The following is a 23,829-nucleotide window of genomic DNA, read 5'->3' as shown; positions in this document are numbered from 1 at the left end:
TACATTTTTCATTCAAGTATGCATAAAATGTATTATTGCATGTTGATGACGTAGCTCTGTTTACAACACCCGTTTTCCGACTAATCCCACCCTCTGTGCTATGATTGGCTACTAGTGAGTCGTTGTATGCACTCTTATTGGTAGATTCTTGCCCCTTTTGGGCGGTTGTTTACGGAGTACGGGTGGCATTTTAATACAACAGAGTAACGGAACAGGTAAAAATGGCGGACGTTGCGTGTGGCAGCTTGTCAGAGGAGAAAGATTCAGAAAATGACAGTCAGCGAAGGAGGAAATGCTCTTGGAAGAACACGATAAAGAGTAATAAAGCTGCTTCTGTATCAGAAATGACTGAAACTCTGGGGTTTTATGATGGACGGTGTGGTAAAGAGGAGCAGCAGGAGCTGTCAGGTGAGACACCTCACTCACCTTCGACTGACTAACGGATTTACTTTCAGGTGTTCACTGTCGAGTGTTTACTGTGGCTATATTTACTTACAATGTACTTAATTTAGTTAGTTAGCTTCGTGTTTATTTAATACTGTACATACTTATTTGTTTTGCTTGGGGGGGGGGGGGTGACATAATATATTTTTTAAATAATAAATAACTTTTATAATTTTTAATAAAATTTGTGGCATAGCCTTCTAATTCTGAGGTGGTGGTTACTGTGACTAATGCTGGTACCTTAGGACTAGTTTGACTGCAACCATTAGACAGAACAATGTATTCATCCCAAGGTGGGTAGCACTGTCGCCTCACAGCAAGAGGGTCCTTGGTTCGATTCTCCTTGGTTCGATTCCCCGGTGGGGAGGTCTGGGTCATTTCTGTGTGGAGTTTGCATGTTCTCCCCTGTGTCTGTGTGGGTTTTCCTCCGGGAGCTCCGGTTTCCTCCCACAGTCCAAAGACATGCAAGTGAGGTAAATTGGAGATACTAAATTGTTCATGACTGTGATGAATCTTGTGTAATGAGTAATTAAATCTTACTAAATCTTAAATGTAACCAATGTGTGTGAAACATGACATTTAAATCCTAATAAATACAAAAATATTCATCCCAAGGTCTGAAAGAAAACTCACCTTGTCCTGAAGGGAAAATTGCTTGGATGGTTAGATATATTTGTATATTTCTGACCCATTAATTTACATAAAAAAACAACAATTAATACATTTGCGCATCAATCATTTAGTCCAAAAAGGTTGCAGAACAGTTGCAAAAATCATTGACTTTCCAAGACCGCTATGACAAGCATGTCCTTAACGAGTGTACTTACCTTTTGACGACAACTATATATATCCCAATTCCATTATATCTTTTTTTCCGTTTTTCTTTCATTTGCTTGGATGGTCAGAGTTTAGCTGTGTGTGGGCACTGAGACTCACCAGCAGTAGTCAATACTAACCACATACCTAAGTGTAATCACGATACTTGACATTCCAAGTCCACCATGACACGCATGTTCTTAACGATCTTCTTACCTTTTGACTACAACTGTATATCCCAGTTTCATCAATCCCATTTTTTTTCCGTTTCACTTTAATTAGCCCTGCTTTATCCTGGTCAGGGATGTGGATGGCCTGGTTCCACCGGGAAACACCAATCCATTGCAGGGCTTTGTCCATACCCCTCCTGGTGCAGTCAGTGTCAAGTCAATTTAGCTTTGATGTGGCATTTTAACTATTCTTAATTTGTACATTTCTTTCAGACCCCTATTTGCAGACAGATGAGAGATCCAGCTTAAATATAGGTTTCATCCACCCATACTAAACACTAGAGATGGAACGATCGATCGGCTTTAAATCGATATCGGCCGATTTTTAATCAAAATATGCTATCGGCGATATTTCCCAAATGTATCCGATCGTGTGATATATAAAGACCACATTAAGCTTAACAGCTCAGTGGATTGATCCAGACTTTGAGCTACAAAGCACCAACCATCACATCACCATTCATCAACCATCGTACAGAAACCATCGTGAAAGCTCTTCACGATCTAAAATAACATAATTAACATTGTGCATCATACATAGTTCAGGATCATCTGCTCTGACTGACAGAAAACTTTTAGCTCCACAGACGGAACGAGTCTGACTCGGTTACAGATCTGTGGTAATAGCAGTTTAATTAAGCTTTTTAATTGAGCTTTTTAATGTAAGAGTCACACGAAATGTTCTGTAGTAGCTGGTGTTTATTTAAAACCATGACATTAATTAATAACAGTAAACACTGTTGAGAGATAATTGAGAAAAGAAACGTACGCTTCGCATAAAATGAATCGACTCATGAATCACTTATATCGATACTGTGAACAGAGCGTCTCTCCTAGGCACACACACACACACACACGTCAATGCTTCTGTCACCGGTTTATCTTCACTGTTCGTCCTATTTTTAAGGTTTTTTCAGACTGAACTGGATAACATCTAACCTGCGTGTGTGTGTGCGTGGTCAGTTAGACTAATGAGATATGTCTCCCGTGGGTGAAAAATGAATTGCTTTAGTTTTAGAATTTAAAAAAATCCCGCAATTCCGCCACACCCCCTGGTCAGGCACTCGCGCCCCACAGGTTGAACCCACCCCCCCCCGATCGGCATCGGCTATCGGCGGATCGCTCTGAAAAGAAATCGGAGATCGAAATCGGCGTCAAAAACCCTGATCGGTACATCTCTACTAAACACAGGATAAATGGAACTGGGACACCTACAGTTTTATAGTTCCACAAATTATTAACTACTGTCTACTATGAAGAGAAAAACAAACCTACATACAAATCACAATTTCATATTAATACCTATTAACTACAGATGGGACGATCGATCGGCTACGAATCGGTATCGGCCGATTTTTAATCAAAATATGCTATCGGCGATCGGCCGATATTTCCTAAAAGTAGCCGATCCGATCGTGTGATATATAAAGACCATGTTAAGTTAACAGCTCAGTGGATTGATCCAGACTGAGCTACAAAGCACCAACCATCACATCAAAATTCGTCAACAATCGTACAGAAACCATCGTGAAAGCTCTTCATGACCTAAAATAACATCATTAACGTTGTGCATCATACATACGATGTAATTTTGCTGATTGTAATATTTACTTTAAAAAGATAATTCAACCCGGTCACATCTGAGTCGATTCTATCAGAACGTTATATAAACTCCTGGTTCACTTTGGTAAATCGTGAGCGGTTCTTGCTTGTGATGTAGATGAGAACAGAAGACGTTACAGAGCCAATCGGAGGCAAACGTTTATTCATTACCAAATTCGTTAGTTCAGGATCATCTGCTGAATTTTTAGCTCCTTAGACGGAACGAGTCTGACGGTCGGTTACAGATCTGTGGTAATAGCAGTTTAATTAAGCTTTTTAATGTAAGAGAGTCACACAGAATGTTCTGTAGTAGCTGGTGTTTATTTAAAACCACGACATTAATTAATAACAGTAAACACGGAGAGATAACAGAAGAGAAACTTACGCTTCGCGAAAAATGAATCGACTCGTGAATCACTTTAAGCGATACAGTGAACAGATCATTTCTCTTAAAGGCACAAACACACACACACACACACACACACACACACACACGCTGCTCCGGTTTATCTTCACTGTAAGGCTCTTTTTAAGGTTTTTTCAGACTGAACTGGATAACATTAAACCTGCGTGTGTGTGTGTGGTCAGTTAGACTAATGAAATATGTCTCCTGTGGGTAAAAAAATAATTGTTTGATGTACTTTATTTACTGTTAAATCCCCCCCCCCACCCCACCCCCGATCGGAATCGGCTATCGGCCGATATCCCTGAAAGGAGATCGGAGATCGGAATCGGTGCCAAAAACCCCAATCGGTACATCTCTACCATTAACTATTGATTTTATGCACCAAACAGCACAGTTGTCATTAAGCATGTCCAACTGCGCCATGTTTACTTTTGTCGACTTGCTTGATGGGAAGCTAAGAATGCTTTATGCTTCTCTGACTTTGTTTTTTATCAACAATGCTTTTCTGCCATTCATAACTATTGAACCTGAATTACATTTCCAAATATTGGAATTGAGGGTGCTCGGGTGGCACAGCAGTAAAACAAATTAACCCACGACTGCTGAGATCTCAAGGAATTCCTCTATGCTGCTGCAATTCTGGTCTCTGCTGGCAAGAACCTTTTTCTCTTGTAATAAATCATGAAACCATTTGTCCAAAGCACTTCTAATAAAGTGTATAGCTACGTGATTGTTTGCACTATACGTGACTTACGTACATATCATAAACAAATTATGAAGACAGATTAAAAGATTAACACTGTAGCTATAACCTAGTTTTATTTGATTTTATAAATGGCCAGCACTAATACTCAATGTTCATCTAGCTTTCCTGTTCCTCCACTGCCAACACACTGCTCCATGACTTTACATTTACCCTTGCCATGCATTATAAAATTCTGTATACAGAATCTACTTAAATTCTCTTGTCCTTGTTTTAAAAATGAATGAGAGAGAACAGACAGCATGTTGTATCTGTGCTTTTCACAGAGGTGGTGGAGCCAGAAGAAGCGTCTCTTCTAAGCTTCATGTGTACTGAGCTGACCAGAGGCTACTTCCTGGAACACAACGGGGCCAAGTATACAGAGCAGAGAGAGAGAGTCTATACATGCATGAGAATCCCCAAAGAGTTGGAAAAGGTGAGTATTATACATACTTACACAGCTGATTTACTCTCACACTTACAACCACACACCCTGGGTTTTTTTCTGTTTCCATCACTGACTGAGGCTTTTGTTATACTTTATTAAATGAAGGAAGTTATTTTTGGACTGCTAGTGTTAATACTCAGTGCACATGTCATACATGTGCATTGTATCTACATAGTTACAGAATCTAATGACATATTGGAGTTACAGTTGTTAAACTATAAGTAGAAAAGTGGTACACACACGGCTCTGAAAGCAAACATTGCTCATTAAAGTACAACCACAGTCATAATTATAACTGTAAAACCATCTGGTCATGCTGCTCTGACTCTTTTTTTAATCAACAAGGCTTTTCAGCCTGACATAACTGTTGAACTTAAATTCCATTTCCAAGAATTGAACTGGGCTACTCTCGGGTGGCACAACAGTGAAACACGCTAGGTGAAAAAAAGCAGTTGGCATACTGCACAAGTGTCAAAGAGGACATGTGTTAGGTATGGTTAGGCCCCTCTTGACTGAACAGTGGAGGAAGTGGGTCATTGAATGTGGGGAATGGGGAATATATTATTGGTGATGATGATAATCATTTTTTAAATGAGTTAATTGTGAAACCATATAGCATAAACATTTTGCATATAGAATAGTCTGTTGTACAGTGGATTCAAAAGGTATTCAGATTAGACTTTCCACACGCCTTGTGTTGTGGATTTGATTTTAATTAGGATATAATAGGTAATCTTATTTAATTATGTTTAGAGATGCATGAGTACAGATACTAGTATCGGGTATTAGCCCGATACCGCGCTCATTAACTCGTACTCGTACTCGCAAACGAGGCTCCGATACTAAACATCCGATACCTTGTACCTAGTGCACGTTGCTGCGTTAACGCAGGGATTTTCAACCTGTGGGGCGCGAGTGCCTGACCGGGGGGCGTGACATTGCGAGATTTTTTTACTTCTAAAACTAAAACAATTCATTTTTCGCCCACGGGAGACAGATTATTCTCACTGACCACGCTCACACGCACGTTTAATGTTATTTAGTTCCGTTTGAAAAAAAAAAAAACCTTAAAAATAGAGCTAACAGTGAAGATAACCGGTTACAAAAGCAGCGATCGCTGTTATAGGACGTGTTTGTGTTCAATACTCTGTTCACAGTGTCGATACAAGTGATTCAGGAGTCGACTCATTTTAAGCGCAGCTTAAAAAGTTTCTTTTCTCAGTCATCTCTCCGTGTTTACTGTTATAATGAATGATGCGGTTGTAAATAAACACCAATTACTACAGAACTATTTTGTGTGACTCGCTTACATTATAAAGCTCAGGCTTAATTATACTGGTTATTACCACAGAGCGGGAGCCGACTCAGAGTCGTTTACGATTTACCGAGGTGAACCACGAATGTACTGTATGTGCTGATAGAATCGGCTCAGATGGGATCGGACTGTATTATCTTTTAAAAGTAAATATTTCAATCAGCAGAATCGCATCGCATGTATGATGTGCACAACGTTAATTACGTGCGTTTATTAATGAACGTTAACGTTAGCTTGTCAGAAGCTTTCTCAATGATGGCTGTGCGGTGTTTTTTTTTTTTTTTTTTTTACAATTAGTGATGGCAACCCAAGCAACTGTTCCACTGCACTATTTTACACTAAAAACTACACTATTCCATAATGCTCCAGATTGCATCATTCTAAATAGGTATCGGTATCGGTATCGGCGAGTACAAAAATACATGTACTTGTACTCGGTTGGGAAAAAATGGTATCGATGCATCCCTAATTATGTTATTTAATTAAGATGTAATAGGTATAATAGGCAATCACTTACAATTAAGTTAAAACTAAGTTAAAACTGAAAATCTAAAATCTCTTATTTAACTATTTAGACCCTTCGTTCAATACATTGTAGAAGCTCCACTGCCAGCATTTACAGCTGCAAGTCTCTACCAGCTTTGCACACCTGTATTTGGGGCAGTTTATCTTTCATATCTGATGCTTTCACACTCTTTCAGATTGGATGGTGAGTGTCTGTGAACTGTCGTTTTAAGGTCTCTCAACATATGTTTGACAGAGTTTAAGTCTAAACCCATTCAGAGACCTCAGTATTGTTTTGGCTGTAAGCTTTAAATCATTGTCATGCTGAAAGTTGATTTGTCACCTCAGTCCGAGTTTGTGTGCTCTGGATGAGGTTTTATTCAAAGATATTCAAGAGTTTGGCTGAATGTATCCATCCCTCAATTCTTACCAATCTCTTTGTCCCTGCTTTTGTGAAGCACCCTCATGTTCCACAGAAGGCTTTAGCTTATGTGCAGTGGCTGTTTTTTACCAGTTTTTTTATTGAGGCTACTGTGATCCTGGGAACATTGGTAATTCTAATGAAATTAGACTTAATATGTGGCATGAGGAATTTTTATAAAGTAAATAAAATCAGAAACATCTTTCAATGGTCTATCATGCACATGGTTTAAAATGGACATTATAAATATTTTGTTAGTAGTTTAAGGGTAAAATTACATTTAAGGGTAAAATTCTTCAACCTATTTTCCCATCTCTGAATTTTAAATACATTAAGGTATAAATTTGAACATAAAAAAGAATTGACTATGATGGATCATGCAGGTAATGTCTGTTACCTTCCTGATTTTACTAACATGACAGCTGCCTTGTACATTAACTACTGTAGAATAGATCATGCTTAGCTCAGTAGATTAATAGATCAGAAGTTTCTAGCTATTTCAACCCCCCAGCAGAGGTCACTAATCTTCCATTTTATCTAGCACTTGCATTACCTCTAATTTATTGCACAGAATAAGGTGCACCTAGCATAATTTGTTAGATCACATAGATTTACTGCAAAAGTCATTTGTTTTCACCTTGCTGATATAAAATGTTATATTTATTTGTAATAATAAAATTATTATTACAGTAATAATTGCACAGGGGAAAACACCTGGCAGGCAAAATTAAACTCCCTACCTAACAACAAGCAAAACAAAATATGCCCTGACGTCAAGGTCCAGCCGAAAGACTATGAAGAAACATGTAGTAGTATATTATAGATTTTGCTTAGAACACACCTGACTGAAGAAACTCCACTTTGCGACTCCTGTCTCATTTTAAGCACCGTTAAACACATATTAACTGAATACCCTAAGTACCGAAGAGAGAAAACAATCATTTGCCAGAACGGTGAAGGACATTTCTAACTTTCTAAAAAAAATCCTCACAAGCATCAAGTTGGGGATACTCCTGTTACATTGAAAGCCCAACTAAAGAACTCTATAATAATAATAATAAATAAATAATAAATACAACCAGACAGAAACATTTGATATTTAAATAGGAGTAGAGGTAGAACTACCTTAAAGTGCTGAAGTGTCCTTGCTTAACATAAGCAAACAGTAAAGAAGGAAATACATGGTATGATATTAAGATACAATGCAGATAGTAAATAGATGTGATTTTGAATGTTTATTGGATGAAATGTCATTGGTTGGGGGGAAGCAAGATTAGCCTAAATAACTTTCAGATGGCTGTGAGAAATAATATTATATTTTCTGTTATGTTTTTCAATACAGCTCATGATGTTTGGCTCCTTCCTGTGTCTCGATGCATTCCTCTATGTGTTCACTTTACTGCCTCTTCGAACCCTGCTTGCATTCCTCAGACTGCTGACCGTACCCTGCTGTGGCCTCAGGTAACCTTTACACAAACTCACCTATTCTTTACATTCAAACCAGAATGGCTGGAGAAAAATGTTTAAGTCTCTTTCCAGATGTACGTATTTCTTGGTTGATTTTACAATCAAATTGCACCTGTTTTTAACACAAGAGGGATTTATGGGTTAGTAAGCTTGGAGTGACCAACCTTGTTATAGTGACGACTTGCTTTTCCTGGCTAACGATGGCATAACATATTCTGCACTGACATATTCTGTAATAACTTATTTTATTTTGGCTAGCCTTGATATACTGTCTTGAAAATTAGTAAAACTTTAAGAGTCATTTTGTTTATAAGCTCTTTCTTCTTTTTCCTGCCACCTTCCTTCTCAGGGCACATGTGTGCCCATACTGCAGAAGGAGCAGGTAGGTTGCTTTTCCTGGTCACTCTAAATCTTCAAATCATCCATTCATCATGCTTTCCATATTTTGTTACTGATTTTTTTTCTGATTTTTTTTCTGATTTTCACACTAAAATGAAGCTAGAAATGTTAATACAAATAGGAATAAGAATTTGTTTTACTATCGTTGTATCCTGGTTAAGCTTACAGTGAATTGGTTTCCCCTGAATTTATCACACCCAACCCCCTACCAAGTTGAATCACAAATGATAGTTTGGAATGACTATCATTCCAAAAAATGTTTTCAGTAGGTTAAACTGTCTTGTACAGGTTTCATTGAAAAAAACACAAAAAGGGAAATGTTATACTTTATTCATTTATTTTTAATTTACACCAATTTGTACTTTGTATATTATTATAAAACGGATAGTTCCGGTCCTAAAATCTGATTGGCTGAGCCGCGTTCGAAGCCGTTGTAAAATCCCCGATAAACGCACACCTAGGACCACCTCACATCATTCCATATTAATACGCCACTGAATAGAAAAAGTTAATGTTATTTTCGCCCTCATGTTGCCTAGCAACACTGTTAATCGAACTATTTTGCGTCGCGGAAGAATGCTTTATTGTAAGTTTATACACAATAAATACATTTATGAATTAAACATTGTTGTATTTATTATATTTTATGTTGACCGCCGTTTTATAAAAGCAATAAGCCACTCGAGACCGTGCATTACTGTCACAGTAATGCACGGCCTCTCGTGGCTTATTGCTTTAATCAACAACACCTGCTAATATGGAGTTGGTCCCTTCTTTACCTCCTGTGTTGGAAATGTTCCTTCTCTGTGGTAAATATTGTGCATTTAACCAGATGAACATTTGTAAGGTCAGACACTGATGTTGGGCAAGTTCATCCCAAAGGTGTTTGTGAGTTGTCACCCCACAGAATACATTTCCACTGCTTCAGAGTCCAGTGGTGGCGTGCTTTACCGCTGCATCCAGCCCATGGCATTATGGTTGGTGAAGTAAGACTTGCATACAGCTGCTTGGCCATGAAGCTCCCAGCGCAAGTTTTTGTGCTGATGTTAAAGCCAGTTATTCTGGTGTGCCTCAGCACCTGGCCACCCCGCTTTGTAATTCTACATGGTCTGCCACCTTGTGGCTGAGTTGATGTGGTTTTAAACACTTCCACTTTTCGGTACTACCACTCACAGATGATCATGGATTATCTAGGAGAAAATAAATTTTACAAACTGCCTTGTTGTAATGGTCGCATCTTATTACAGTACCACTGGGTTAGTACATGGTTTGACTAATATTTCTGGAGTTCACAAGTGAGTTCACTGTATGCAGATGCCGTTCAATTTTAGCAGAAGTGGGATAGTGCAGTTTACTGATCATAATGTTATGCCTGGTTGGTGTAACTTAGAATACTCAAAAGACAGACACTAACTATTAGTGATTTTTCTCTAATTACTACTAAAGATGCATTATTAGGATTAGCCAAGACCAGGATGGCTGATTTTTGCTCTTAAGAACAATTGGTCAATTCATTATTTTTATTGTGGCTGTTTTGTGTTATTATTGTATGATGTGCAAAACTTGAGATGCATAATTATAAACACTATAATTATGCATTTTTTTTATTTAAAGCTAGTTCATTCTTTTTTTCTTCTCCCCTTTCATTAATCCCATTTTTTGTAGCATCTTTCATATTGTGGAGACCTTTGCTGAGGCAATAGACTTCAGTCTTTTTATATGTAGATGAGTCACGGTTGAGCTTTTGGAGAAATCTTGGATATACAGTAACTCCTGGATAAGCTCTTTGCTGTTCCACATTTTTCTAGTTTTAGCAGAGCCCTGGAACCTTAATAATTAATTTAAATATGAAATATTTGATGTATAAGTAAAAATGTTAATAAATACTTATATTCTGCTGTAATTAATTGTAATGAATTGTTCCAACATCATGGCATGTTTTGTGAAACTATAAGGTAAATTCTAAGCATAAATTACAAGTTTTAAGTTTAGTAAGTTATATTTAAAAGAGCTGACAAAAATCTGCTCTGATTCTGATTTACTTCTCCTCCAAAACAGCTAACTACATATTACTGCAGTGCTTTTTAAATGACTTTGTAATCTTGTATTATCTGCAGTGAGATTGAGAGCCAAAAGGTTTCATTTTCACCCACGGCACCCCTCTAACACCTCATCCATGAAATCTTATCTCCTGAAATAGCAGTGTTAAAACTTTTCTACTCTTTTTTCTTTGACTAGAAACTAGAGCCTTTATGCTCTCTTTATGCTAGTTGTCCTCTTATTGTGAAGGCATAGGACATGGCATTAGTGTCAAGTTTGTTTCATGTAATGTGTTCAGTGTTTAATATCATAATTATTGTGTGTGTGTTCTCAGCAGTTCTCGGCTCCTACAGCCAGCTCAGGTGTGTGATCTGCTGAAGGGCTTGATCATGGTGCTTTGTTGCTCTATGATGCATTATGTGGATTATGCCATGATGTACCATCTAATCCGGGGACAGTCTGTCATCAAACTGTACATCATTTACAACATGCTGGAGGTATGCACTTTAAACAAAAAAGTACATGGCTTAAGCCAGCTGTTTTTTCTCCCAATCTGGTCATATCCAATTCCCCTAACTGCAACTTTCTTTGACACTACCGACCCCCACCCTGACTGTGAAGATCTGCACACTATTTCACCTCTTCTTCTTTCAATAGCCACTTCTTTACACATGCCAGACATGGAGTCTGATAGAAAACAGAATCGAGTATTAAAAATCCCCCACTGCTATCCATGAATCATGTATAAGTATTATGTATATGAATTGTGTACATGCATATATGACAAATAAAGGCATTCTAGTCAAGTAAAAAATATGGATAGTATTAGCCTAGTGGGTAGAGCTCTGGGCTATTAATTGAAAGGTTGAGAGTTTAAATCCCAGCTCTGCCGTGCATTCACTGTTGGGCTCTTGAGCCAGGCCTTTAACCCTCTCAGCTCCAGGGGCGCTGTGCAATGGCTGATCTGCACTCTGACCCCAGCTTCCAAACAAGCTGGGATATGCGAAGAAAGAATTTCATTGTACTGGACACCTGTATGTGTATATATGACACATGAAGGCAGAGGCCGCAATTGCAGCAAGCGTTCCCTGCCACAGACACAGCCTATGGTGTCTGCGTAGGCGTCCAGTTAAGATTCAGACTCGAATGTTTGAGTTCTTAGTAGAGATGCATGAGTACCGATACTGGTATCGGGTATTTGTCCGATACCGCGCTCATTAACTTGTACTCGTACTCGCAAATGAGGCTCCGATACTAAACATCCGATACCGTGTGCCTAGTGCACGTTGCTGCATTATGCCTAGATCACACTACACGATTTTAGCCCTGATTTTCGCTCGGCGACTGGTCGGCACTAGATATGCCGGCTCGGGAGCAACTCTGCGTTCGCTCGGCGATCAAAACTCGACTCTCGATCGCTAAGCGTGAACTATCCAACAACTCGATCCGACCGGCTCGCCGAGCGCTCGGCGACCGGATCGAGTTTTCTAGCACGTCAGATATCTGATCTGAGATGTGCGACTGGGAATGAGTGACATGTCGAACAGCCAATGAGAACGCAGGATACGGTGTGAGGGGAAACGCAGGAGAGGAGTGTAAACAGGTGGGACAGGGGGATAATATAGTTTATATCAGAATACACCGGCACACACACACACGTTTTACAGTATTTCTGACCTGATCATTCTCTACAAAACATAACAACAAAACACCAACATTGCAAAAATATTTATTAACCTCCAACTCATTAACTCCATTAACTCATTAACTCCATCATTCTAAATAGGTATTGGTATCGGTATCGGTATCGGCAAGTACATAAATACATGTACTTGTACTCGGTTGGGAAAAAATGGTATTGATGCATCCATAGTTCTTAGTGGTAGTGGATTAGGGCATTTGCCATTTGTGCGCTCTAAACCAAGTGTTCTTAACCTTGGGGTGAGAACTAGTTAGGGGATCTTGCCAAAAAAGGACAATAATTTTCTTTATGTAATGTATAAGCTGTTTAGCAAAGGAATGCAGGCAAATTCACCGGGCATGTTTTGTTTTCTAGGTAGCAGACCGTCTCTTCTCATCGTTTGGGCAGGACATTCTGGATGCTCTGTACTGGACTGCCACAGAGCCAAAGTCTAGAAAGAGAGCTCACATTGGAGTCATTCCTCATTTTATCATGGCTGTCTTCTATGTCTGTATCCTTATCTACAGCAGTTAGGGGTGTAACAATTTATTTACTTATTTTAGTACAGTTTTGATAATATCTGATAATATTATTTGATCAACATTTAGTACCAATATTGTTGCTGTCATTCTCACTTGTCTTCACATAGACACAATGTGGTGACATAAAACAGAAAAAATGAGAACACATGTCCAATTCAATACTGACCCTAATCCTGGATTCTTGAATTTATTAACACTCACACTCAGAACTGGATCAATGGGTCACTAAATTCTAGCCTGTCTTTGTGTTTTGATCAGCTCTATAAGACTTTAGATTAATGTTGTCAAAGTATCTTTCCTAAGCAGTTGTTTATTTCAGTTCTTCATGCCATTCTCATCATGGTACAGGCCTCCACACTGAATGTGGCCTTCAATTCACACAACAAGTCTCTCCTCACCATTATGATGTCCAACAATGTAAGAACACACACGCATTGCTCTTACACATAAGAATCATCATGTTTGAGTTTTACAGAATGCACGTACACATGGAGCGATTCCAAATAAAAAGAGTAGCTTGACATTAAAGAGACAATAACAGTTATCTTCAGAATCACACCACAGACTATATATTACTTGTATGACAGTGTTCTAAGAAGTTTTAAAAGTGTCCCCTAGTGTACTCCAGGTCAGGTCATATGTTGCCTATGCTTTCTGTTAACTTATTACTCCTTAATGTGAATATATTATTATCTGTTTTGGTTTTGCCCACCACATTCATGTTAAAATGCTTTGATTCTTTACCTATTTGTGCATGTATTCTTTTATCTGTTACAGTTTGTGGAAATTAAAGGAAGTGTCTTTAAGAAATTTGAGAAGAACAACCTCTTTCAAATGTCTAATAGTGGTAAGCTTAATACACTGTCTTGCTGTAATGCATGTTTTAATGTAATCTAACAAATGTAGAGTGCTAGAAGCATTTTTTTTTCACTTGGGTGTGTGTATGTGTTTGTGTATATATAAGTCAAGAGTACCTACAATTTGAAAATAGCCACTTAACTTAAAATACAAAAATTTCAGTCCACTTAACCTACCTAGACAAAGACCCAAGTTTGTTTTGCCTCCATGCGCAATGTGGAGGCAGGTAAGAGAGGCAAAAAATCCCCAAGAATTACTGTTACAGAAGTAATGAGTTACAGAAAAAAAATTGCTTAATAGGGTGATCACCAAGTCTTTAAAATTACCGCCAGATGCCACCTTTGTGCCAACAAATTAATTGGAAAGCTTGCCAAGAAAAAGCCTTAACTGTCATCTAACCAAAAACCATCAATGCTACTAAGACTTTGACTGGAACCATGTTCTAAAGATAGATCAAAAGAACATAGAGCTTTTGACAAAAACAGTGGAGAGTGCACACAAGAGGATTTGGGGCTCTGGATTATCTACAGATATTCTGTAAAAAGAAATTCCCTTTCTTGAATTCCTTTGGTTTTCTGTTGGTTTTCTTTACAGTAACAGTATTGGAGAACATTAGGTGCTTTTTCATTGGCAAAAAGAAGGTTGTAAAAAGCCTTAAATGCTGAGATGCCATTAATTGAGAATCATGGGGTTTTGTTATAAAACATATAGATATCTTTTCTTTTGCATTTTTTCTCCAATTTACCTCCCAATCCTGTCATCATTTTGCCTCTGACGTGTTTGCAGTAGCTGACTACATCTTTTCACTTGCATGATAGGAGTTCATATGTGGCTCAGTCTCGCGCACAGAGTGTCACACACTGATCCCATTATCCTTCGCCTCTAATGCATGCGTCATCGATCAGCCAGCAGAGGTCATAATTGCATCAGTTATGAGGATTCCTTTGCAGGCTCCAGGCCTGACGGATGGGCAAATCATTGTCATTGTAGGCGCCCAGCCTGCCGGTAGCAGAGCTGAGATTCAAACTCATGAGTTCGAGATGTCAGCTCTGGTGTGCTAGCGTGTGTTTTACCGCTGCGCCACCTGAGTGCCTAAAACTAAGTATTTATTGATGAGGTTTTTTTTTTTCCCTTTAAATAGATTTACTTCAAAGTTTGGGCCTTTCTTAGATTGACAGTGGTATATTAATCTAATTCAACAAAATGTAAATTTTTTGTAACCCTCTTAACTCATCTAAACTCACCAGTTGTGCCAAAAATTGTGGAGTAATTGGATTTTAATTAATAATTAATCAAACGTTTAGGAATTAACAATGAGTGTAATGGCAGTGTGTATTCATGGTAACACTCTTGTTCATATTGGTAATGTTGAATAAACTTCAATACCCTGTAGTGATGCAAAGTAATGGATAGCTACAAAAGCTTTTAGTGATGTAAACATTTTTGTATTATTGTACAGTGCTATTGTTTGTTTCAGATGTTCAAAGTAACTTGAATCTGTCAACTTAGTAATGGATACAGTGTTGGATCTCAGATGAGCTAAAGCTGTGATCGAAAGCTAATCCAAGCTCCCAGATTTTCCCTGTTAACAAACACTGGTGCTGACAGACTGCAGAACAGTATAAAAAGCTCTTTTTTCAGGTTCTGGCAGCATGTTCAAATGTTTTCAGCACCCTGTCTGAATGAGAGGCAGATGGGAGATGTGCTGTAATCAGCTGCTATTCTCTTTACTGCAATTTCCTCTCCTTCCCTCTCATATTGCCTTCTACATGATAACAGGTTTCCCCTCTGTTTCTACAGCTGCCCTCCTAAAAAGCCTTCAGGTACCCTATTCAGTACAGTTCTGCTGAAGTGAAACTTTGATCATTGTTCTTTGCTGTAAGCAGGTAGCCTTGTTTGTGAGCTTCAGTGTTGGTTTGTGGTGAGCTTTGTATGTGTGAACTGAAAGGATGTACTGTCCTGCTGTGTGCCCTGCAGACATTAAGGAACGCTTCACTAACTGCATCCTGCTGCTGATAGTGTGTCTGAGGAACATGGAGCAGTTTTCATGGAACTCAGGTCTGACTTAAGTTGTTATATTAACAAGGTCTGTCTGCCCTGAAGCCATCTTTGTAAAACCCTTTGGCCAACCATACAAGACATGTTTTGGCTGGTATATGTGCAGAAGTTTACAGCTGTTTTATTATTAGTGAATCCCAAGTCATCCTGGATGCCAAATGACTTCCTACATACTGAATATTGGTATACAGTGAATTTAAACTGTAGTTAAATTGTAAAAAAAAAAAAGAAAGAAAATTACAAATTAACTTTTTTTTAACTGGTTTCAAGCACTAAGCTGTTTTACCCAATGCTGAAACTCTCTGTAGTACAACAGTCTCATGTTTGACATTTACAAGCCAATTTGTTAAGTCTGTTATCCCCAAAACAAAGCTTTTTAGATTCACCTGTATAATTGTATGTACAGAGGAACCTCGATTCAACTTACTAAAAAGGTGGAGAGGCGATGGGGTTTGTGGTGAGGGGGTGCGGAAATATACACAAACAGCATAATTAAATATTAAAATTGATGTACTGTACTACTGGGGAGGAATTTCATTTACCTTGCGTTGTGGACAGAAACATCACTTTCCACTTTCTTAATAAGTAACTTTTCAGCAATACCTAGATGCACCCACTTTCACTTACCACCTTCCTTGTTTTTTGAAGCCTTGACTAAGCACTAGAACTTGCGAAAATTAAGTATAAAACACAGAGAACAAAGTGAGCCTCCCAGCAAAACAAAGCCTATCACTCATGGAAACAGAGAGACGTGCGTCAGCTAGCGGACAATTGCTGAACTTCTGGTCTTGGTACGCTTTTCAGTGGAATTTTTAACAACCGGACTGAACATTCGGTTTCCCGGTTTTGACCATTAAATCTGAAGTCTGTTAAATTGAAGTTCCTCTGTATTAATGTTTTTATTCATTTATGTGATTAAGTAAAAACTTAAAAACAAAAATATTTATGTGCTTTTAATTAAATTGGACAAATCTGTGTTCGTTATTTTGATTGTTATTTGGATGAACATCCGGCCACATTTGAGTCACTTGTTCAGAAATCTTGTAATTCCAGAATCTGAGGACTTTTTACTTGCATATGCATTTACCTTAAGTAAGCTATTTACTTGTTTTGAAGTTTGAAGCCACTGACTTGGACATTAATTTTTTTTTAACATTAGATCACCTGTGGGTGCTGCTTCCAGATGTTGTTATGGTAGTGGCCTCCGAGATAGCGGTGGATATTGTAAAGCACGCATTCATCACCAAATTCAATGACCTGACCGCAGATGTAAGTAATTGTGAGCAATCATAAATATTCAGCTTCTTAAAGAAAATAAGGATTTATAACTTCAAACTTTTCTGCAGTGCTAGATGTTGCTTTAAATTTAGAAAAGATACGGTGTGTCATATTTCAGAGTATCTGGATATTTTGTTAATACTGCCATGTCAACATTATTCAACCCCCTCATAGTAGTGCTAATCTTACAACCTACTGTTAGTCTGTATGACCTAAAGTTGGGTTCCAACATGATTAAACCATTAATTTGCTTCAGCTGGAATGTGTTATTTAAACATTACCTGACAAGTGTTTATGGTGTGTTGCAACCATGGTGAAACCCTGAGTCCAATTATAAAACCATACACCACAGCAGTTTGGCAAAAAGAATGGGAAACTTGTACCACCAAAAAACTCTATGGGATCCACCCTACCATAAAATGGATAGAGTTCAATACCCCCAAAAAAGTGATGGAAACAAATTATCTGCACAAGTTGCCGCATAGCACACACCATATTCACCCATACCTGCTAAAAGGAGACCAGGCCCCCACTTGCCCCCTCTGTGGATGAAGAACTTCTATCAAACACATCCTCTATTCATGCCAAAAGATGAACACCATCAGAAAAAAATTCTACCATACAAACAACTGCAAGAAAGTACCCCCCCCCCCTTCCAAAAAAAAAACAAAAAAACAATTAAACTCTACACCCCATAGTCACACAAACACTCTAACCACTACACACTAGTAAAGAAAGCAAATCGACCCCCTACTTTGATGTTTAAAGACTGAACCTATTATCCAGTCATAATAATAGCCATAGCAGCTGACATGGCATGCGTTGTAAGACAATAAAAAACCCGCTCAAAGTCACTTCAAGCATCTACATCTGGAATATAATTTTGTGATCCGTGTTTTAACAATATACTTAGTTCTGATAGTCCTACTAAAGATCAAATCATCTTTCTTTTTTCCTGTGTGACTCTAGGTGTACAGTGAATACAAAGCCAGCCTGGCGTTTGAGCACCTCAGCAGTCGGCAGCAGTATGTGAGTGTTTGCCTGCATTAATGCCAGATTAAAGCATTTTACTTCAAGCTTGTTAGTGAGATGATTGTTGCATGTCTGGTTTGCTTTGGACAGGCCTACACAGACTACAGTGATTCAGTGGCCAGGAGAATGGGCTTCATTCCTCTGCCTTTAGCTGTTCTGGTAAGACACTTTAGTTTAATTTAGCCCCTGTCAGCATTGTGTTAAGGAAAGCATTGTGTTTTTTCTTGACAGCATCAAGCTATAGCAAAACAGATTTCTGTGTTGAATCACATACAGTATGTCTAGATTTTGATGTGTGTGATTATCTGCATTCTGCATTTTTACTTATCTGACAGTTGATCAGAGTGGTGATAAGCTCAGTGAAGATCCAGGGAGCACTTTCATCTGTCTGTCTCTTACTCTTCTATTTGGGGTAACTTGCACACTACACACTAACTGTTTCACACATGCTTGGTGCAAATAGTAACTTTAATGGCCTAATACACTGATCAGCCATAACATTAAAACCACCTCCTTGTTTCTACACTCACTGTTCATTTTATCAGCTTCACTTACCATATAGAAGCACTTTGTAGTTCTACAATTACTGACTGTAGTCCATCTGTTTCTATACATACTTTTTTGCCTGCTTTCACCCTGTTCTTCAATGGTCAGGACCATGTGCTCTGCTGGTATGAGTGGATCAAACACAGCAGCGCTGTAATTGTGACTTTATGGGGTAAAACAGCGTAAATAAATATCTTCCTTTTCTCATCCAGTTTAATCAAGTTGAATTCCTATTTGCAGTGGCGACCCGTGCCGCATGCACACTGCTCATACTGGCCAAGAGGTGCTGGAGGCTAGCACACATTTTAGCCGCATGTGCAGCCACTGTCTGCTTCTGTTTATACGACAGAGGCAGATTCATACGGAGAGCCTTACACGCATGAACAAACACGTCAGACTCATTTCTCAACCCCTTAGGCCAATGCATTGACCACACAGTAGTGTCTCTGTTGCAGCCTCCTCTCCCTTAGACTCAGCCACTTGTATCTAAAGAATGTGCAAATGTGCCCTTTGGAAATTTCCTTTCATTATATTTTCATCCAACTTATCAGTGTTGAGGCAGGAACGGTACCAGCAGGAAACATTGGGTGCAAGGCGGGAATATACTGGACAGGGCACCAAGCTGCTACAGAGACACTTACCGTCTGGTTGATGCAAGCACATATCTTAGCAGTGGCAGCCTAGCAAAATAAAAGCTATGCCACTTGACCCTCCAATTTTGCTATGCCACTTTCTCCCCCTTTTTTTTTTTTTTAAATTAGTGTAAATAATGTATAAAAAAGGAACAATGATAATATATATATTATGTTCTAGTTATCTTTACATATTTTTGCGCTTGTCTACGCATTATGCATGTATGTATATAAGAATAATGATAATCTAGGACAGATGGAATGTCTTTATTTGTGATATATACATTTACACGTGTGTATAGTACAATGGAATTCATTACTTGCATATCCCACCTTAGAGCACAGGAGCAGCCATTGTATAGCATCTCTGAAGCTGAGAGGGTTATTTTTTTTAATGTTGCACAGAATGTATTTTCTTGTGGTTCATATGTTGAATGCAGTAAATTTGATTAGCATAAACCCTTAGCATCTTTGATAAGGGCCAAATCATTATGGCCTTGTGAGTGAGTTAAATCGAGGCAGCCTGGTGGGTACCTACCCTGGCGTGTGGTGAAACAAGTATGGACCTTGTCAGAGGTTTTGACAGACAGATTGTTGAGTGGTCAAGACTCCAGAGGACATGAAGTATATGGTGTCTGGTACAAACCAAGAAAAGGGCTACTGTGGCTGAATTTGCAAATAATTTGAATACTGGTGATGAGGTAAATGCGTCACAATAAACAGTGAATCGTACTGTATCAGACTGTTCTGTGTATTAGGCTGTGTAGTCGTTGACCATTCAGAGTGCCTATGCTAACCTATGATCACTGTCTACTGCTGGGACTGTCGTGGTACCAGATACCATAGGACTTTTTAAATGCCTTGTGGAGTCCATGTCTTGGTGGACCAGAGCTGTTTTTTTTTTGTTTTTTTTTAGAGCATATTAGGCAGTTGGTCCTAATGTTTAGCATATTGTTTTATAATGCCAGCCCTCATGCCATGGGTTCTTTTTTTCTAATATGACCTACTTTTTTGTTTCTAAAGAATGATCACACTCAAAGTGCTGAACAGTATAGTACTGCTGGGAAAATCCTGTCATTATGTCAAAGAAGCCAAGATGGATGAGAAACTGTTTGATAAACCTAACGCCTCAGCTCCAAAAAAGACCTCCAGCACTCCTAACCATGAAAAATCTCCACCATCTTCAGGTAACTCTCAGGCAGTTTTTTAATCTTATTGTCATTACCCACTGAAAGAACGACTGATGTTTCTTGTTCTATTTTCAACTTAACCAGTGTTTTTTGTACCTTGACAATCTTTATGAAGCAGCATCGTGACACATATAGGCTGGATGTTAATACTGCTCCCTGTGTTGTCAGCTCTATAATTAGTCTGAGTGAATCATTCTGACAGCGTGAGAGAATTACATTAAACACAAGGAAATGAGAGGATGCATTGACTAACAGTGGCAGCAGCAACAAATCAATCAAGCAAGCAAATTATAATTCTTCTACAGCAGGGTTTCCCATGTTGGCATTGCAGGTAGTTCATGAGACTGATGGAAATGCCATTATTACATAAAAATGCTTTTTTACATCAAATACCAAAAAAATAACACTTTAATTTGACCTTGTTAGTCTGCGGACATCCTGCTGCCAGGATGAGAAGAGAATTATAATACGCAACGATGAAGTTGAAGCGACTAGTTTTGGGGGTTTAAAAGGGGAATGAAAAACTGCATATGGTGGAAAAACCCTTAAATAATTACCTCGAAGACTGGATTGTAAGTAGAAAAAAGGTTTATTCTTGTCAGCAGAGAAGGATCACACTGACAAAGTCTCATGCAGAAACTCGAGCAGCGCACCCCAAAGAAAGGGAACGGTCACTCTTATATACATGGTGACAAATGTCCTTGTGGGACAGTGGAAAAATCACAGGTTGACAGATGTTTTAGGTAGGAAACAGGAACTGTTTGAAGACAGCTAGAACAGGATCAGTAAGTCACTTAATTGCAAGCAACGCATCCTTTGTTATATATGAACTAACCTATTTTCTTTTACAACTTGCTAATAATTTGTGTGTGATGAAGACCATAGCTAATGTAGAGTATAGCCTAGATTAGACAGCATGAGTGTCGCTAATGCTGAAGTTTAAATGCAGAATCTCTGTCACATGACTCACAATTTAGGGATTGAAGGCAGCCTACAGGAAGAAAATGTCACTCTGGGTATTTTCTTCAGTTTTGCACACAGTGCATCTCAAAACACATCAAATCAGAACTCATGCTTTGATTTAATGAGATCCTGAATAAAAAGAGGTTATTTAAATATGCTGTCCTTATGATGAGTGACAAAACATGCAAGGGACAGCCAGTGTGGACAGTAGTGGAGTGAAAATACTCTCACTGCAACTAATAAAATAAACTATAGTGCAGATGGAATGCCTTTATTTGACATAAATACCTGTAAACAAGTACAGTACGAAGAAATTCTCTTTTCCGCATATCCTAGCTTATTTGGAAGCTTGGGTTTGAGCACAGGGTCAGCCATTGCATGGCTTCCCTGGAGCCAACAGGGTTAAGGGCCTTGCACACAATAAGTGCACAGCAGAGCTGGGATTCCCCCCGTCCGATAGCCCAAAGCTTTAGCCAATAGGCTACCACTGCCCCAATTCCTTAATACATTCCCGTCAGATATATTATTCTAGACATAATCTAGTTCAGTAATCCCAAAATGAAGGTGCTTAAGTAGCAGTAGACTAAATATGGTTACAGAGCAAAATTCTAAACCTGCTGTTTAACCAAACATTTCCCAGCATATCCAAGCAACCAGTGTTTAGCTTCCAAGTGTACGAGTCCTCAGAGCTCATGCATGTGCTTGTTTTTGTACTTGTTTGACTTCCTCACCTCATTCCTTTTCAAACTTTCCATATCCACTCATTCCCAGGTGAGCCAGAGCCCCAGCCTCCTCCATCCTTCATCACCAAGCAACCCGCCCCAAGCACAGCAGGCCCATTTCCTCCAACCGCAGCTTTCCCTGAAACTGTGGAAACCAGTGAGTCCGCTCCAGAGAGTAGAGACTGCCCTAAAGTAGAAGAGGTAAGCAACGAGACTCCTCCTGCTACCGAGCTTAAACACAGAGCACCAAAGAAAGACCTGCTGGAGATCGATCGCTTCACCCTGTGTGGAAACCGCATACTCTAAGTGCTGACAGCTGAGAGACAAAAGATTCACAATGTTTGTACTCTAACTAAACCAGCTGCTGATGGCAAGCAGAGACTGATGAACATTCCAGTGACAGAAAATCTGCTGTCCATGGCAGTTTGGTCATTCGCATTGCTGAGGGTCCATATTGGATAGACGCAGCATCTGTGTGCAGTGGATCTGCACTGTCAGAATTATTCTGCCAAAATGTGAACAGTTTCTAAAATAAAAATGTATCCTCTTACTATGGAGGATGAAATTAGTAGCATTTTTTCAACCATTTGAATCAAAGAGGATCTGCTAAAATAAGTTCCCAGTTTGTTATTTATTAGATTTGTATACCTCTTAATAACTTGCCTATACGACGTTTCAGTAATGATATTGCAATAATTTACCATCCTGCTATTCTTTAATACCAAACATTACTTATTATTGCTTTTTAGAACTATGTTGTTTTTCAGTGTGCCAAGCTCTACCCATACACTGACAAGTTTGCTTGATTCTCCAACAAGTCAGTGACTAAAATCAGCACATGCCAGTCATTAGCACAGATTGGCCAGCAAACAAGCATCCTATTTTTAACGTTAGAACTAATCTGTGATCATCATGTTGTGTGGGCTCATAAATGACTAATTGCAAGCCCACAGATGGCCAACAGATCGAGCAAGAGTGCCAGCCTTTCTGAGTCAGAAGGAAAAAAATGCAAATGTAAAAGCTGGAATAGTGACCAACGCTTGGTTGTTTCTCAAATCACAATTTAGCATTCTGTATGTTAAAGTGCAGTTTTTAATTCACACTGGCTGCATTAGATGTGTGAGATGCACCTAGTATACCAGCCTTACACTGTGTTTGTCCTTTTTGGGGGGAGTGTGGGGTGGAGGGCACGTTTAATTAAACCTTTCTTCATGGGATACCCACTAAAAGCCAAAATCCTCTTGAGTCTCAAATTGTTTTCACTTCTCTTTTAACGGACATTTTATTAATTTTAAAAAACATTGGTAAAACCCCGGTCGAATCATGGCTCTGCCACCGGCCAGCTGGGCGCCATCTAGTGGGCACAATTGGCAATGCCTGCAGCAGATCATAATTGGCCACCGTGTCTGCTGGGTGGGAGGACTGGGCTATGTGGGTGGGGTCTTTAAAACGTTGTGTAAGAACCCTGATTAAAGCTGTGCAGAAAGCATGGG

General features: G+C 38.9%; 1 protein-coding gene across 1 annotated transcript; it reads left to right on the top strand.

The window, feature by feature from the left end:
- Positions 1 to 221: 221 nt before the first annotated feature.
- Positions 222 to 22,896, top strand: tapt1a (transmembrane anterior posterior transformation 1a). The gene is made up of 14 exons (XM_062999989.1): positions 222 to 408; positions 4,528 to 4,676; positions 8,271 to 8,389; positions 11,172 to 11,331; positions 12,891 to 13,026; positions 13,377 to 13,474; positions 13,835 to 13,904; positions 15,893 to 15,973; positions 17,133 to 17,242; positions 18,221 to 18,280; positions 18,374 to 18,442; positions 18,619 to 18,695; positions 20,485 to 20,648; positions 22,386 to 22,896. The coding sequence occupies exons 1-14, from the start codon at positions 222 to 224 to the stop codon at positions 22,640 to 22,642; spliced, it is 1,737 nt and encodes a 578-aa protein (XP_062856059.1). The 3' UTR covers positions 22,643 to 22,896.
- The last annotated feature ends 933 nt before the right edge of the window (positions 22,897 to 23,829 follow it).

This window comes from Trichomycterus rosablanca, chromosome 8 (genome assembly GCF_030014385.1).
Source record: "Trichomycterus rosablanca isolate fTriRos1 chromosome 8, fTriRos1.hap1, whole genome shotgun sequence".
NCBI classification, from domain to species: domain Eukaryota; kingdom Metazoa; phylum Chordata; class Actinopteri; order Siluriformes; family Trichomycteridae; genus Trichomycterus; species Trichomycterus rosablanca.
Note: the sequence above shows the minus strand (reverse complement) of the source record. Positions and strands in the feature narration are given on the sequence as shown.